We start from the raw sequence: 17,310 nt of genomic DNA on the forward strand, positions 1-17,310 counted from the left end.
GTGAACTCAATTGAAATTTTATCAGGTTCAGTTTAAGTTGCAATTTCTACCCTTTCTAATTCTTTCTTGGTAGTGAGACTGAATTTCTGTCCGTTGGAAATTTGTTCTCCATTGTTGATGGATCATAATACAACTACGTTTGTCTCCTGGCAGTGAGCCCTACAAGCAAGTTCCAACATGCTGTGTCCATGGCAAAAATTGTTTATCTCTCTCCCTCTGCTCAATAAAATGTAACCAGCTTCTCTTTTCAATAGATGGGCACTGCAGCCTGAGGTGATAAGGTCTGAACTTCAGAGAATAAGGTGGGACATAAAAGAAAAGTAAGTGCATTTTTCATGCAAATTTAAGAGTCAGAGCATGGCCTTTTATTAGGCACCCCTCAAAAAGCTTTCCTTTATGTCATGATGTGTATTACAGTTGTGTGTTCCAGCTTGTAGATTACAATGTGTAGAGAAGTAATTTGGTTAATTATTTCTATAAAAATTAAAATCGTAGTACTTAGAAAATTGATGCATTTATTGGAGTATAACTTTTATAGGCTAAAGACCATTTCATCAGATATATGCAATATTGAACTCAGTTGTTCATATGTGCATATATGAAGAGTAGTGGAAAGGATGTAAAATGTTGGTATAGTGAAAAATATTTAGCAGTGAATTTCACAAACAACACATTTGTCGAAATATATTTCCTTTTTTGGATAATATTTTATCTATCTAGTTTATGAAAATGTATCCAGTACTGTATATACATTGACTGATTTTTAAACAGTTATAAGATTCTTTATTATTTTGTTTTGAGGAGGATATTTTTATGTGGGGAGAGCTATCCCAATTATTCAAGAGAAAACATGGGTTTTTGTGGGTATGCAATAAACCTTGCCCAGTGATTTTTTTTCCCTCAACAATTTTCCTTTCTCCTTTCTCAGGTGGCCTATGGCACCTGTGGAAGCCCTCTATACCATTCTTCAAGAGGAGATCCAGGCCTTTGAGAAGCACATAAAATCTTGTCAGCAGGCTTTTGACATTCACACTCTTTACAATGTATTGTTGCTATTGCTCTGTGAAGATGATGGTGTAGTAGGGATTCACAGTCTTGAGCAGCTGGAAAAGCTTGTGGAGTCTAAGGAATGTAACAGACAGGACATTGTGAGAATTACAATTAGTGGGGATAAATCTGACATCGCCAGCTACATTTCTTGGTTTGTCTCTTACGTGAGTTACCTAAGTTCTTTAAAAGAAGAGTTTGATGCCAAAGTTGTGTTTCCTTTGTGTGAGAACCTGTATGTTAATGATGACTCCCTGGATGGGTTTCCTTTGGGATTCATGAAAGGATGCAGGCCTCATGCCACAGTGTCAATAGCACGTACAGCCAGGCAGTTGTTTGCCCTCAGAAGGAAATGGGCCTTGCTCCTGAGAAAGGACTCAATCTGTGAGCAAGCCTTCCACCCTCAGAGCCTGCTCGATCTGCAGGGCTTTGCTTACATCCATCCCTTTGTGAAGATCTTGAGGTTAGTCCCAGATCTTTTTCATAAGAGCTTAGTAGCTGCTGAGCTTACTAAGCAGTGGGTGAAATACCACGCCAGCAGGCATAGCTCCCACCCAGAACATTCACATCCAGTCCTAATCCGGAAGTGTGGTGACATAACAGTGATGAAAGGCAACCTCGCCCATCCCTGGCATGATGTATCCCTTTGCCAATCTGAACTACCTCGAAACCATAATGAATGTATGAAGATCTCACGACCATCCACAGCGAACAACAACAAAAATAATAGGGACATGTATCAGACAGCAATTATCCAGGAAAGGAATCAGCTTCAGGAGATCTACGGGGAGCTCCTGTCCCTGCTCTGGCGGGAGGAACGTTCTTGGACACTGGAAGCAGAGATTCAGGAGGTAAACCAGAGGATTTCAGATCTGCATCTGCAGCAAGAGGCCAAGAAAAGCGAACTAAAAGCCCTTGAGCAACAACTCAAGAAAGGCAACTGGAACGTGTCTAGAGCACAGCACCAAAGAAATCTCTGTGAGCTGAATGCCTTACAGAGGCAGCTTAGGCTGGAGAAGTACCGCAAGAACGTCTTGCAGAGAGATTGGCTACTAGAGTTGGAGGTCAGGCCAATCCTTATACGACCAATTTATACAGTAAGAGTCTAGGTTAATAAGTTGTGGCTAATCAAGGATGGTCACAGAACTACCAGCTCTAGTTCTTCCAATAGCTGTGAGGAATTGGGTCCTGAATAAATTAAAAAGGCAGTGTACTATATTTGGGGGGGGGGGATAGAGGCCTTTTCATAATGTACTGTATTAATAATCTTGTGTTAAAGAATGGAGGAAACGAATCCCTTTAGTTAGGTGTGGCTGTTAGGCAAAAGGGGTTCTTCTGGATTACTTAATTCTGCTATCATGTGAATGATTCATGTCATTTTTGTTTGCCTTCCAGTTGCAGGAACGCTGCCAGAAGCTTACGAGCCTTTTGCAAGCCGAGGAAGAGATTCAACGTGATCTCCTGCTAGCTGATAGAATTGATTCGCACAGTTCCTGCAACTCAGTGGGCCTGAATATATTGAGTTCTTGTCCTTGAGAATGAAAAGTGCTCTAGCCTACAGTGATACCATTAATGTAGACTTGGTTTCAGGGGAAATTCCCCATCTCACTTTCCCCCATCTTTATATTACATAATATAATCACCTCAGTCTTAGCTTCATAAGCTGTATTGTAATGTGTTTTACTAAGGGCTGCCATTGATGATTGTCTGGAAGCTGCAGCTGATGCAGATTTATCTTATCAGGGATGTAGATAAAGTTGCTACACCATATCTTTAAAAATCTAATCAATAAGACTAATGGTGAAAGATGCTAGGAGTTATAATTCAATAACAACCCATGTTTCTCACCCCTAATAAAATAATTTATGCGCCTGTACTAATTCGTTGTTGGTATCCTTGATCCTTTGGAATAGGACAAAGTGTATATTATTACTGACCAAAATGTCTTATCATGGAGTCTTGCTTACTGGAGAGTGGCCCCATATTTCTCATGTTCTGGAAAGAACTACTGTTTCAGCTATTTCAGCTGGAACAGGCAGGTGTCTCAGCTTACGACCAGAATTGAGCCCAAAATTTATGTTGTTAAGCAAGGCAGTTGTTAAGTGAGTTTTGCCCATTTTGCGACCTTTCTTGCCACAGTTGTTAAGTGAATCACTGCAGTTGTTAAGTTAGTAACATGGTTGTTAAGTGAATCTGGCTTCCCCTTTGACTTTGCTTGTCAAAAGGTCACAAAAAGTGATCACATGACCCTGGGACGCTGCATCCATCATAAATACAAACGCGTTGCCAAGTGTTTGGATTTTGATCACATGACCATGGGCATGATGCATGGCTGCAGGTGTGAAAAATGATCATAAGCCACTTTTTTTCATTACTGTTGTAACTTTGAACCATCATTAAACAAATGGCTGTAAGTTGAGATTACCTGTAATTCAAATTTACAAACAGTTCATGTGGTATAGAATAGTTGCATGACTTTAAGGCCCTATTGTGTTAAATCAAAGATGTACAACTAGGACTGCTTTGCTGTGGTTAGACAAGTCATTTTTTCTCTCCTGGAATTCTACATTAGTGAGTTTATCAAGGGGAACCTTATTCTTGGTTTGGGAGCGCTCTGTATGCTCAGTTTGTGGATTTGGCTTTGCAGTTGAAATGACCATTTCCTTGGTATTAAGGAAGTGTTTTCCCAGGACCGAATTTCATCCATCAAAAGGCTGTTTTGATTGAGCAAAGGAATGGAAAACAGGAACCAGAAACTGTGTTCTGGAAGTAACCAAATCTTAAACAAGAAGCAGTCACGGGCATTGACGAAATCAGTCATGACTTAAAGTCATGGCAGTCAAAAAATTCCTGACCTAGCTGAAATAGAGATGCCCATTGCTTACAAAGTTCAACTCTTGTCTGGCCTCTTTTGGATCTGGAGCATTAGGGTATTCTGGGATTTACTCCTGCATCTGGAATGCCTAGAAATACTCACTTGTCTGATCTGAGTAGGCTGCTGCTGTTTCCAATTTGTCGAACCTCACTGTCATCATAAACGCAAGCTGTTGTTGCACCTTGCACAAAGGGTGACCCAATACGTTCCTAGCTCAGGTGAGAGCAAATCAGGGGTTCATACTGTCTTGTAGAACTCCAGAGTTTGCATTCTTCACATGCTTGAGTCAGGAGAAAAATATGTTGACCTAAATGGTGTTATCCCTATAGGATTTATGGATTTAATGCAGGAAAGTTTCAAACAGTGATTGGTGGATTCCAAATTTCTTTTCGTCCTTTATCCAGTATCACTTGCTAAGCAGGAATCCTCCTTCCGATCCAGTGCACCATCCAGTGCAGTGGGGTGGAACTGACAGGATTTCGCCTTAGTTCAAATTTCACCTGAATAGTATAAGCATACTGCCATCTTAGAGTTGTAGTCTTATCAGCTCTCCTGTCTATAATATGGAAATAATAATTTTGGCTAACTTGGCAGGATTGAATTCATCCGGTAAGTTTAATGAGATGAGCTTTGAACTTATAAACTCACACATGCTGCCTCCATTGGGAGGCAGCGAGGGGGGAAATGATGAAACGTTGGAAGTCATCTAGTCCAACGCCCTGTTCAGGCAGGAAAAACTATATCATTTCAGACAAATGTTGTCCAATCTCTTCTTAAAAACTTACAGTGTTAGAACATTCACAACTTGTGGAGGCAGGTTGTTCCACTAATTGTTTTAACTGTCAGGAAATTTCTCCTTAGTTCTAGGTTGCTTCTCTCCTTGATTTGTTTCCAAACATTGTTTCTTGTCCTGCCTTCAGGCGCTTTGGAGAATAATGTGACCCTCTCTTCTTTGTGGCAGCCCCTCAGATACTAGAATACTGCTATCATGTCTCCCCTACTTCTTCTTTTCTTTAGACTAGCCAAACCCAAGTCCTGCAGCCATTCTTCATATGTTTTAGTCTCTAGACATTTGGTCATTTTAGTTGCTCTTCTCTGAATTTTTTCCAAACTCTCAACATTTTTTTTGTGATATGATGACCAGAATTGACTGCAGTATTCCAGATGTGATCTTACTAGGGTTTTATAAAGTGGTACGAATACCTTGCGTGATCTTGATTCTATGCCTCTGTTTATACAACCCAGGATTGTATTAGCTTTTTAGGCTGCTGCTGCACACTGCTGGTTCATGGTTAAGTGATCGTACATTAGGACTCCAAGGTCCCTCTCATAGTTACTGTTTTTAAGCCAGGTCTTGCCCAATCTGTACTTGTACCTTTGATTTTTCCTACCTGTAAATTTCCTGTAAAATTTTGCTTTTCTCCACATTGAAACTCATTTTGTTGGATAAGGCCCATTGTTCAAGTTTGTCAAGATCTTTTTGGATCCTGAGTTTGTCTTCTGGGGTGTTGGCTACTCCTGCCAGTTTGGTGTCATCTGCAAATTTGATGAGTTCCCCTTCAATTCCCTCATCTAAGTCATTGATGAAGATATTGAAGAGTACTGGGCCTAAGATGGAACCTTGTGGTACCCCACTGCTTACTTCTCTCCATGTGGATGTAGTGCCATTCAATACTACTCATTGAGTACCGTTTGTCAGCTAGCTATAAATCCATCTGGTGATGATGTTGTCTATTCCACCTTTTTCTAGCTTATTAGGGAGTAGGTTGTGGTTTACTTTATCAAATGCCTTACTGACATCTAAGTATTACTACATCCACATCTATTAGTTTAGTCACTTTGTCAAAGAATGAAATAAGATTGGATTGACATGATCTGTTTTTAACAAACCTGTGGTGGCTACTAGTTATAACTTTGTTTGCTTCTAGTTCAGTGGTTCTCAACCTTTTTAATGCCGCGACCCCCAACCGGTTGTAAGTCGAGGACTACTCAACTGGTGCAGCACCGTTTGCAGAATGGGACTTTTGGCGGGCTCAGCAGGGCAGAGACAGCCTGGACAATTCCTATTGGCTTTTGAAAGCCAATAGAATTAGACTCTATTCAAGAGAGTCTATTCTATTGGCTTTCAAAAGCCAATAGAATAAAAGGGAGTAGCACAGCTAAGGAAAAGGGGGAAAAAATGGCAGACTGCGTTGTTTGGCGACCCCCATGAAATGGTTGTTCGACCCCAAATGGGGTCCCGACCCACAGGTTGAGAACCACTGTTCTAGTTGTTCGCAAATCTGTTTTTAGATTATTTTTTCTAGGATCTTCCTAGGTATTGATGTTAAATTGATTGGTCTGTAGTTTCCTGGGTCTGTTTTTTTCCCTTTCTTGAAGATGGGAACCACATCAACCTTTTTCCAATCCTCAGGTATTTCCCCGGTGCTTCAGGATTTTTGAAAGATGTGGTGCAATGGTTCTGAGATAACATCTGCTAGCTCCTTCAGAACTTTGGGATCTAATCTGTCAGGCCCCGGTGATTTATATTCATCAAGGTTGGATAGAATTAAGTCCAATATGGCTTTACGTCTAGTTCCCTCCTCCACCTTTTGGATGACAAAGTTGTCGGTTAGGTTGGTTGGGAATCTGTTTGATCACCCGCTTGCTGCAGAGTTTGTCTCCCAGTTGATATGTGGATAGTTGAAGTCTCCCATTACTACTATGGTATGCTTCCTACATACATTTGTTAGCTGGTTGGCAAAGAGTTCATCTATTTCTTCTGATTGGTTGGGTGGCCTGTAATATACACCTATGGTAATGTCACTTTTTTCATCTTTTATATTGACCCATATATATTCTGGAGAGATTTTATCTTGGATCATGTGCATTTCTGTACATATGTAGTGTTCTCTTACATATAGTGCAACTCCCCCTCCTCTTTTTGTAGACCTGTTTCTTTTGAACAATTTGTATCCATCCATCAGTCCATTCCATTCATGGGTTTCACCCCACCAGGTTTCTGTAATGCCAACTATGTCATAGATAGATAGATAGATAGATAGATAGATAGATAGATAGATAGATAGATAGACAGACAGACAGACAGACAGACAGACAGACAGACAGACAGATAGATGTTTAATGTTACTTTGTTTTATGGAGTTGTGCATTTGTCCTTTCTTTGATCCTAAACTGGAGTACATTTTAATGAAAACTTGAGTACAGTTTAATGCCCAGAAATTAATGGACAGGCATAACTTCTTTGGTGAGGGAAGCAAAACATATGCTATGCCTACATAAAATCAAGAATTTGAATTCTGTGTTTCTGAGATTTCTGCTGGCAAGCCAAGGACGGGCGTCTGGCTGAAACATCTGAGAGGCAATAACAGTCAGAGTAGATTATTCAGATCTGGTGTCAGAAACAGGAACATCTTTCATTTATTTATAACCTGCACCAAGGCTTAAGGAACGCAAGAGCAGCCTTGCTAATAATCTAAAGAAAAGGCATCTCAGAATGCATGCACATATATGACAGTGAGAAGGGAAAACTTTAGTTGAATCCTTGTCTTTGATTCTACTTGAATGGGGCTTTTTTCTTCTTCTGGATTTTCCATTTCAGGCGCATATAAAAGGAACCAGGCAAAACATACCAGTGAAAGATTTATTGGTGCAGCCATATCCTTCCTATTACATTCAGAAGAGTTGTACTGGGGTCTCTGCCCCGACAGTTCAGATTTGCTACACAGGGCACAATGGAGGTCACTGTCTGTGGGTGGGGTAGGCTGGCAGCCAGCTGGGAATGAATAGAGGAATAAATATATATGGCCTCATGACAATCCAGCCCTCAACAGGTAACCCCTGAGGTAGGTGGGTAGGGACAGCCTCCATTTTAGTAACAGAGAGGCAGTGGAGCAGAGTGGTGCCATGAACCAAATTCTTATGTCATATGGTTTGCTGCCTCACTAGAGGCAAGAGTCAGGGTTGACCTTTTGTGTATATCTTTTATTCCACTTACATACAACAGATTTATGGAACAGGACTTCACAGTTCACTAGAGTCCCTGCTTAATGACCCAGTAGGATAGCACTGCTGGAATCTTGCACTGAACTTGTGCTGCATGGTGTTTGAGCATATGTTTGGCCTATGAATCAAGCACAAATGCAATGTACATGACTGAATGAATACAACTGAAAAGGGAGCAGGCTTTTCAGATTCTAAAAGTTCAAATTTAGCAAACAGAACCAATGCATCTTTCATGCAGTTTAGCTTTGTCACAAAATCTGATCTTTATATGGCAACTGTAGAAGAAAGTACCAGGACAAAATTAAAAGAAAACTAGGCAGTTGTCAGGGGGAGATACAAGAGTGATACGGGCCTGAGAAAAGGCAGAAGGTTTTAGGGTCAGGTAAAATCCAGGAGCTAGAAACTATTGCTTTGATATATCAAAAGGCAAATGAAGACAATCCTTTATCCCTATAGAAAGCTTGTATAATACAGTGCTTCAAAGCTACAAATGCAGAATATTTTAGCTCTCTCTCAGAGATATCTTATTTATTAATTATCAGGGCCAAGCCATCAGTAGCTTTTCTGGAGAAGTGACTCTGTTGACCCAGCTAGGGCTCCTTAAAGAAATACTAAAATGAGTAATGCAATGACCATGGAGAGACTAAAGAACAAAGCAAGAGGAGCAATGAAGGTAAAGCATGGAAGACTACTAAGTGGAAAGGAAGTGACTCAGTATAACAAACAGGCTTGGTAGATCAAATAATTAACTAGATTAGGTTTCAGCCTTAGCTTCTAAGATTCCTAGTTGTCTGGTTGCATGTTTGACTTTCTTTGCAAGAGGGGAGAAAAACAGCATGAGAATAGTGTAAACTTTTGGGGGATGATCTCACTTAGAACCATATCCATCATTCAATTTTCACTCCATCATTAGTCAGTTTGTTCCTGGTATCCAGCCTGCACCATCAAATTTTACCTGCACTTCTTCCTTCCCTGTGTAAATGGATATCCTTCCTAGATCACCTCAACACTTTGGACAACCGAAGAAAAAGCAAACACAGGCACAGTACTTGCTCAAACTGATGCATGTGCCCACGAATATTGCACAAATACCACATTCCACCTGCTGAGCACATCATGGTACTGAAAACCTTGTTGGTACACACTGCAATTTGTGGTCTCCAACAATCCTTATTGACATTCCTCAAAAGGAAAGGATCAAAGGTTCCCATAAACATGAAATCCCAGGCAAGGATATCATGCAGAAGAGTAGATGAAGCACACTCTCTTAAACAGTCAATAAATAAACACCAGCTATTCTTCCACTTCCTGCTACCACCCCAGAAAACTTAATTCTGAAAGAAAAGCATTGCCCTTAACATTCGAGAAGGTTTACTTGCCTCTTCCTTTGTTAACCTGCTGCTATTTTTCCAACTGCAAAACAGTTTAATTTGCTTGACTTCTCTAGACAGGAGACTAATAACAACTGGCTAAGATGTCTATGTATTCAGGTCAATATATGGCACAGCACTACAACAAGGTCTGTTCAGTAGGAGCATGGGTGCTAGTGGCTGGAATTATATTCTGTGTCTGTCCATAAGAAGGCAGCAACTCCTCTTGCTCTGCTTGCCCAAGTTCTCTTATGGTCTGGAGCTTCTGGGAGGGTTGTGACTCAGCTGCCAATTGGACTAGACCTATGATCAGTTTAAAAGCCACTGCAGGAACAGCACGAGGAGAACAGCTTATCCCACAATGCCAGGAAAGAACCAGTAGCCATATAGCAGCCTGCTCATACTGGCATGTGAAGTTCATTGTATTCATCTCGCCCATCTTCATCGAAGTTTGGCTCTGCATCCTCTAAGTCTAGCTGCAAGTGAGAGGGAAGAGAGGAATAAGTATCCATTCAGTTACAATGGGTGCCGCTGGGGAAGTTGGAGGATGGTTGAGAGATATCATGGAAAATGCATATCTGCTATTCTAATGCAGTGAGGAAGGCAAAAATTAAATTGCTTGTTCCTCCTCTTCAAGTGGTACTTGCGCGACATACTTTATAAAGCATTTGACAAAAGTAAATGTGCACAGTGGTCAAATAAAGATTAGTTCTCTTAACATCTTACCGCTTTCAGTTCTCTTTCATGGAAGAAACGTGGCAACAGGTATCGCCGTAGAGGAACTGTCATAATCAGGACAAATGGGAAAGCCAATGATGCCACAGTGGATTTTATCACCCAAAGCAATACAATGCAGGCTAATTGGATGCATGTGAAGAGATTCATTCGCCAAGTCTTCACCTGAAGGAGAAAAAGGTGTTAAAGAAATCTTGTGCACAAAAGCAACAACAAAAGAAGGTTCATAACAAAAAAAATGGATCTTGGAAATAATAATAACATCATGAAATATCAAATTTTGCCTATTCCATATCCCTAAGAAGGACTCAATAGATGGATAAAAATGCCAAATCCAGTCTGAACATCTGGCTGACTGTGATGATGATGATGAGGAAGATGACGATGATGATGATAATGATTACAATAATAATTAAGGATTCGATAGGTAGACAAAAATGCCAAATCCAGTCTGAACATCTGGCTGACTGTGCAATGATTAATAATAATAATAATAATAATAATAATAATAATAATAATAATAATATAAGGTGCTTGAGTCCCAGTAACTCTCGGGGAAGAAAATTATAGGAAGAAGATAACAGGAATAGAAACATCAGATAGTAACTATTATTAAAACACACAGTCTATATAAAATAAAATACCATTGTTCTTGTAATGCCATCCCAATCTCCAGTCACTACTTCCACCTGCAGACATTATTCACTTTGCCATCCAATGGATTCATTCTTTATCTTCCCAATTTCCCTGAAGGGATCCTACCTTGATAACATAAACGTGATCAGGGTGATGCTTGGATGGCATGAAGATAAGGAGGAGCCGTTCATATAACTGAATGCCAGTCAAAGATGTCACACCCATATACAGAAAAACCCCGAACAGCACAGCCAATGGAATCTGACGAAGTATACTTCCCATGGCAATGGAGAGACCTGCAAATAGCACAGAATGTTCCATTTTCTTTCAAAGATACCAATGTAACTATAGTGAGAATGTAAGACAATGCCTAAAATGGCACACATAACTTTCCAAGGAATTCAGAAGAATGTAGCTGGCAGAGATATACAGGTACAGTGGTACCTCAGTACCTGACTACTTGAAAACTCGTTGAATTTGGTACTCAATGCATTTTGATGTGAAAATGTTGTCCTGGTACTCAGTGTTTGTTTTAGTACTTGACATACTGCAAAAGGAAGTAGGGGACAGCTGCAGAGGACAGACAGAAAGTCAACCATGCTGGGAAGGTTGCCAACATAGGAAAAGGGACAGCTGAAATGAAGTGTCACGTGGTAAATCACATGGTTAGTTTGGTACTCATTCTTTTTAGTACTCATTGTGCCTCCTGGAACCAATTAAGGATGAGTACCGAGGTACCACTGAATTCACATTCATAGTTTGGAAGGCAGAGGATCTGCTGATTTTATTGTTTCTATGATTCTGACAAAATCATCTGCTCAAACCTCCAACCCAACCAAAGTATGTATTAGATAGAATTATTAAACAGATAATGCTGACCAGGCAGATTAATCTAATTTCATCAAATGAACATAATCACCACAAAGACATATTCCTCTGAGAGGACCTCACCAACAAGGCCAGCAATGAGCACTCCTGTCACACGTTGTTCTTTCACTTCCTTGATCTTTGGCTTCTCACCAGGAGCTATGGCCTTGCTCATTACAGTAAGGGCATTGACATGAGTAATGGAACGGACAGTGGCAGCTGTGAGCCAAGGCAATCCCAAAAGGGCACAAAGTCCTCCCATTGTCCCAATAAGCAGCAAATCAAGATGGAAGCCTGATCCCTTCAACAGCTTCCGTTCCTTTTGGCTGACAATCAGACTACAAAAAAGATGGAAACAGAACATGTGTGAGTTTCAAGGACATCCTAACACTGCTTTGCTTTACTAAGGGAAATATAAAGAAGCCATGGTTTAAAATGTTTTGCAACAGTTTTTTTTTTAGTTAGGAAAGAGATGGGGCATGTTGGTAATAAATGAAAAAGCAGAGGCAGCAATTAAGTTCTATACTGCAGATAAAGCTTCCTGTGTAACATGCACATAGTAGTTACTGGAAGCAGATGGGAACATTCTTGTGCAATGTGGACAATAAGAATATTTAAAATCCTCATTGCCTTAATTCTGACTTCCTCACCGTTTCCAGTGATCTTTAGAATTTACTTAGGACTCATAGGATGATAAATATGAGTAACCTAATCTATAACATAAAGGTCTGGTACTTACGTGGTGATCTGGGTTTCCATAAAGATAAGGATGAAGACCAGTAGTGCAGGAATGGCAGAAGCAAACATCATCCAGAGGGGAAAGGTCTGCTGACTTCCTAAGGGATGGATGAACCAGCCCCGTTTATCTGGGGCTGTAACTGACAGCACTGAGGGCACATTCAACTTCTATAAGGAGAATATAACATATCAGCACACTAAATGTTAAAATCGGGATAAGATAATAGCACATATGTATAACCACAGTCTCATGGTTCTGACTGACAGAGACGAATAAAGCAGAACTCTGAGGCTTGAAAATCCCGCAAAGAACATGTTTATTACTTATGTTAAACATGTTATTAGTTAAAAGTAAAACCAAGTCTAAATACAAAAGTAACAATTTTCCAATTATAAAGTTTAATTCCTACCCAAAACTATGCTATCAACTACATTCCTCAATATACTAATTTGGTGGGCTTTTTTATGCAATGCCCAGTCCCTAGTCACGGGAGTAGCCGATGACCTTGGTTCCCACTGGACAGAAGATTATTTGGACTAACAAAGCACCTCCCTCCATTCCATGTGGCAACCTCAAATGAGGGGAAAAAATGGCTGCAGCCAGGCTCATTTGTAAAGTTGACAGATTTTTAGTTCTTAATAAACCCTACCTTGACCTGTGTTACCATGTATGTACATCTTTTAACTGCCTATCTTCATAACAGAAGTCAACTGGGATGAAAAGCAATTTTACATGGCTTAATTCCAAAGTTTTCCTAAGTAATCTCAATAGATAATATTTCTATATGCATAGTTTTTAGCCTTAAATTGATTCTGTATGTTTAATCCTAGCTTGATACATTTTGCTATAACTATGAAATCTAGATGGCAATTTTAGCTTTTAACTGCACTAAAGACATACTTGCTTCTACAATCACAAATATCCTAGCTCTCCAGAGTCATACTATAACATAGCATTTGGTGCTATTCAGAAGCCCAGACAAAAAGTAGTTGTTTGTTCTTAGATGACTCCACATTTTAACAAAACCTCCCACTGAAGCAGAGGTCAGCTGATCAATACATCATATAATATGACTGGGACACCCTTTATTTTCTGCATGGCAGCCTTCTGAACTGAATGCTGATTAAAAGGCCTAAATTCAGAGTTCTGCACACACAAGATTAACTCCAAATGGATGAATGGTTACAAAAGTTGATGGAATTAGCAGAGATGGCCAAATTGACTGCTTTGATTAAAGGAAAAAATACAATTATTTTTGTTTCTACTTGGACACTGCTTCTGGACTTTGTGGAAAAAATGAAACATTGATTTTGGGTTTTACCAATTAATAGGTTTGTTGTTATAGAAATGGCTAGTTTATAATATTATTATGTAAAAGAAAAAGTTGAGGTTTGATTTTACTATCTTATTCTGCTGCACCAAAGGAAGCCGGAAGACAACGCCTTTTCCTTCTTTTTTCTCCTTGCCCTGCACTTTTCCCTTTCCTTTTTCCTCCCCTATTTTCCTACTATTTTCTTTTGCACTGTTGTATTATATATTATAAAATAATAAAAAATTAAAAAGCAAAAAGATTAACTCCAAATGCTTAGAAAAATCAATGTATTATAGTTCCCATGAGATGGTGAATATTTCAGACATGCAACACCAACCTGTGTATATGTATCAGTAATAGTATAGTCTACCAGAACCATGACAAGTATGGAAATAGGGATTCCAAAATCTCCAATGATTCGCCGGGCCTATAGAACAAATACGGGAGATAAAAATGAACAAAAGGCAAATTGGAGCTATTGCTGGGAGATCAAATCTACCTTCTGAAACCAATTTTCTCAACTTCTGAAGAAATGCCCCTCGTGACATAGAAGGGTGATTCTAAGTAAAAGCACGTTGATAGGGCGATAATACACTTTCTGAAGGATAATGGATATATCTTTAATACTTTATGTCTCTTTATCTGTACATTGCCAGTTCCATAGAACTTACTTGGCCCGGTTCAAGATGATTTATTCTGAACACTCTCCAGGTTTACAACAACTCAGGAGCATTTTCACTTTTAAAATATAGTGGAAGTTGAATACCCAAATTTCTATAGAGACAGATTAAAACTGAGTATTGCAGGAAGAAGAGGGAATGCCTTTTCATTCCATAGCTATGATTTTGACCAAGCTATCTATTAAGAAATTACACAAGGACTCAGAAAGACTACTTCACTTATTACTTTTGGGAATCCTAATTTCATTGGGAATTAGAATGAAAAATAGAAATAAATCCGCTGAAAGAGTTGCATGGGAGAAAAGCCACAATACAGATCTTATGTTTACCTTTCCTCCCAAAAAACGGCTGTTCTTAAATTTGCGCATAAAAAAAGCAATGAAAAAGGTCCCCAACATGAGGATGAGGGATAGGAGGGCTGTGTTGGGTTGCATTCGGATATCAAGGACTGTAGAATCGGCAGGTAATATGCTAGAATTCAAATTTCTTTGAAGATTTGGTGGATAGAATCGCAGCAAAGGATGTTCTGCAAATATCTGGGAACACAGCATAAGGAAGAAAAGCATTTACTACTATATCACTCATTTCAGCCACAGAAACTGTAGCTGTTAAAACCTTTTATTTAGGTTTAGCATGACAGGGTAGTAAAAAACAGATCAAAATTGGTAAAGAACCACATGCCTATCAGTTATTTTAAACTGAATCCAACAGCTGATATAAGCAGCTAATCACAAACTCTTTGGAGAAAGCTTACCTTGTACAGCTTGTAGAATGTTTCATAAATGAAGATGAGGGAGATGAGGAAGGCAAAAATCTCCTGGGTGAAGGGTGTAATGTAGCGCACTAAGAAGCTGCCTTCAGCAGCTACGATAATGACAATGAAGACAATGAGCCAGAAGCCAATCCACACCCGACCTGTCAAATACTCAATGTTCTGGCTCTGACAAAACTGGCAAAAAATAAATAAAAATCGGGAGCTTAGAGACATCATCTAAGTCTGCCTTCTCACTATGCATAGTTTCTTAGCCTGTTCTCAACAAGTCCCCATAATATGGTCTTATAGGTATCTATTGTTTCAAGAAGACAACAATAATTGAAGTTTATCAAAACACTGCATAAGATTGCAGTGGAGACAGTATGAACTCTAATTTGTATATGGAGGAAGTTTCAAAAAACCCATAGTGGGTTACTAGCCTACTTCCCAATACCCACTGTCTTATTCTATTAAGCCTTACCAGGCTGCTTTGAGATAGAATTGCAGATTAATTACCCAACCTCCTTCCCTGTTTAATACAATATATAGAATGGTACCCATATGATTGCTAAGCCTGCTGAAGAGAGAGATCCTCTGAGTGCAAAATTCTTTTCAAGCAAAGACAGAAAACATTCAAAGCAGCAGCAGCAGCAAAAACAGCCATGTTGGTCATTGATTAAGATGTGTGGCTATAAAAATTGAATAAATATATAAACTACTGCTGTACACCATTATAAAGCAACACACCACCATCTTAGCTAAGGCAATGCATTTATCTTAAATTGTTAATTTAAGACTAGTGTTTTTATCATAGGCACAATTTGCTAAAGTATGAATGCACAACAATTGATAACTATTGGATCCATTTGTGGAGATTAGGAAACTTTTTTTTTACAATATGAACCATCACTAGCTTTAAACAGGCCAAATCTAGACGTTACTTGAGCAGCATAATAGCTTCATAAAAATATGCCAACGGAAAAGATCAGGTCTATGTGTAGTATGACTGTTATATGTTGTGAAGTAAAAACACCCTCATTTGTAGCTAACTTTAATGAGATAGTAAAAATGGTTTCAGCATACAGGAGAAACACTTCATACATATCATTTCTCACATGTCTTATCTGTTCAGTATTTTGACAGCATTATTTTTACATACCTTGTAAAAAGCTTCTTCAAAGACCAGCAGGGGCCCTGAGAAACCAATGATAAGGAGTGGCTGTGCACTCAGAAGTGAAAAGAGCATGCCCAATACTGATGTGGAGATAATCAGTTCTGAAACACCCATGAGACCATCTGTTTTCTCACCTGTAAAAAGGAAGCAATGTCTTTAGGATACACTGCAATGTTGCAGATATAAATATCCATGCAGGTTTTTTTTCACATCTGGGGTTTAAAGAAAAAAAATATTTTTCTCTCAATTGCCATTGCTAATGAGTCCTTCCATACATATCTATTCTACTATTTCACCTGGGTTCTGGAATAGATTATATAAGGTCTACAATTGCATCTGAAAACAGACACACACACAGAAACACACACCCCTCTGGCTAGGTTCTTATATCACACTAAGTCTGATTTATTTAAGCACAACTTGTTGAATAATCTGTTATTGCCTGGGTCTATATCAGTGGTTCTCAACCTTTTTAATGCCGCGACCCCCAACTGGTCGTACATCGAGGACTACTTAACCGGTCGTAAGTCGAGGACTACTCAACTGGTGCAGCACCATTTGCAGAATGGGACTTTTGGTGGGCTCAGCAGGGCAGAGACAGCCTGGACAATTCCTATTGGCTTTTGAAAGCCAATAGAATTAGAATCTATTCAAGAGAGTCTATTCTATTGGCTTTCAAAAGCCAATAGAATAAAAGGGAGTAGCACAGCTAAGGAAAAGGGGGAAAAAATGGCGGACTGCATTGTTTGGCGACCCCCGTGAAATGGTCGTTCGACCCCAAATGGGGTCCTGACCCACAGGTTGAGAACCACTGGTCTATATACTGTGTTATGGTTAATGGCTAACAAACCAGAATGGCTAGACTCATATAAAAGCCAAACCAAATAAACAATATTATGGCTTAATGCAATATATGAACATATCTGTGCATAATTCTCATGGCCAAACAACTGTTATTCAATCTGTCCCAGAAACATCTCTACTGGCTCTGAAGAGGACTAAAAATAACTAGTTACTTATGAGTAACTGTGATTTTACAGTGGTCATCTATGAATTCCAACATTATAGGGAAGCTCTCCAACCCGACAGGAGAAAGGCTAGCTACGCTCTGGTGTC

General features: G+C 39.4%; 2 protein-coding genes across 4 annotated transcripts in view; one reads left to right on the forward strand and one right to left on the reverse strand.

Annotated features, from left to right (window-relative positions):
- The first annotated feature begins 276 nt into the window (after positions 1–276).
- LOC120312973 lies at positions 277–2,927 on the forward strand. The gene is made up of 3 exons (XM_039354377.1): positions 277–302; positions 929–2,144; positions 2,443–2,927. Exons 2-3 carry the CDS (start codon positions 936–938, stop codon positions 2,581–2,583), a joined length of 1,350 nt encoding a protein of 449 aa, XP_039210311.1. The 5' UTR covers positions 277–302; positions 929–935; the 3' UTR covers positions 2,584–2,927.
- A 4,624-nt stretch (positions 2,928–7,551) lies between these two features.
- SLC4A3 (solute carrier family 4 member 3) overlaps positions 7,552–17,310 on the reverse strand; it is a 53,819-nt gene continuing 44,060 nt past the window's right edge. For 2 of the 3 annotated variants that reach the window (XM_039354383.1, XM_039354382.1), the window contains exons 15-23: positions 16,180–16,328; positions 15,021–15,215; positions 14,596–14,802; positions 13,924–14,013; positions 12,275–12,441; positions 11,620–11,873; positions 10,795–10,964; positions 10,024–10,197; positions 7,552–9,773 (exon numbers count right to left, since the gene is read on the reverse strand). In XM_039354383.1, coding sequence (XP_039210317.1) covers positions 9,696–9,773; positions 10,024–10,197; positions 10,795–10,964; positions 11,620–11,873; positions 12,275–12,441; positions 13,924–14,013; positions 14,596–14,802; positions 15,021–15,215; positions 16,180–16,328 — 1,484 coding nt within the window. In that variant the 3' untranslated portion in view covers positions 7,552–9,695. The remainder of the gene's footprint in view (positions 9,774–10,023; positions 10,198–10,794; positions 10,965–11,619; positions 11,874–12,274; positions 12,442–13,923; positions 14,014–14,595; positions 14,803–15,020; positions 15,216–16,179; positions 16,329–17,310) is intronic. The other variant, XM_039354384.1, reaches the window with a different exon arrangement.

Source organism: Crotalus tigris, unplaced genomic scaffold (assembly GCF_016545835.1).
Source record: "Crotalus tigris isolate CLP2741 ecotype Arizona unplaced genomic scaffold, ASM1654583v1 scf7180000018550.1270297659:1495590, whole genome shotgun sequence".
Taxonomy (NCBI): domain Eukaryota; kingdom Metazoa; phylum Chordata; class Lepidosauria; order Squamata; family Viperidae; genus Crotalus; species Crotalus tigris.

Bases quoted from the DNA above. Each gene is read 5' to 3' on its own strand.
- LOC120312973 (XM_039354377.1), top strand. From the start codon at position 936: ATGGCACCTGTGGAAGCCCTCTATACCATTCTTCAAGAGGAGATCCAG. The intron at 2,145-2,442 runs GTAAGAGTCTAG...TTTGCCTTCCAG, and splicing joins TTATACGACCAATTTATACA to TTGCAGGAACGCTGCCAGAA.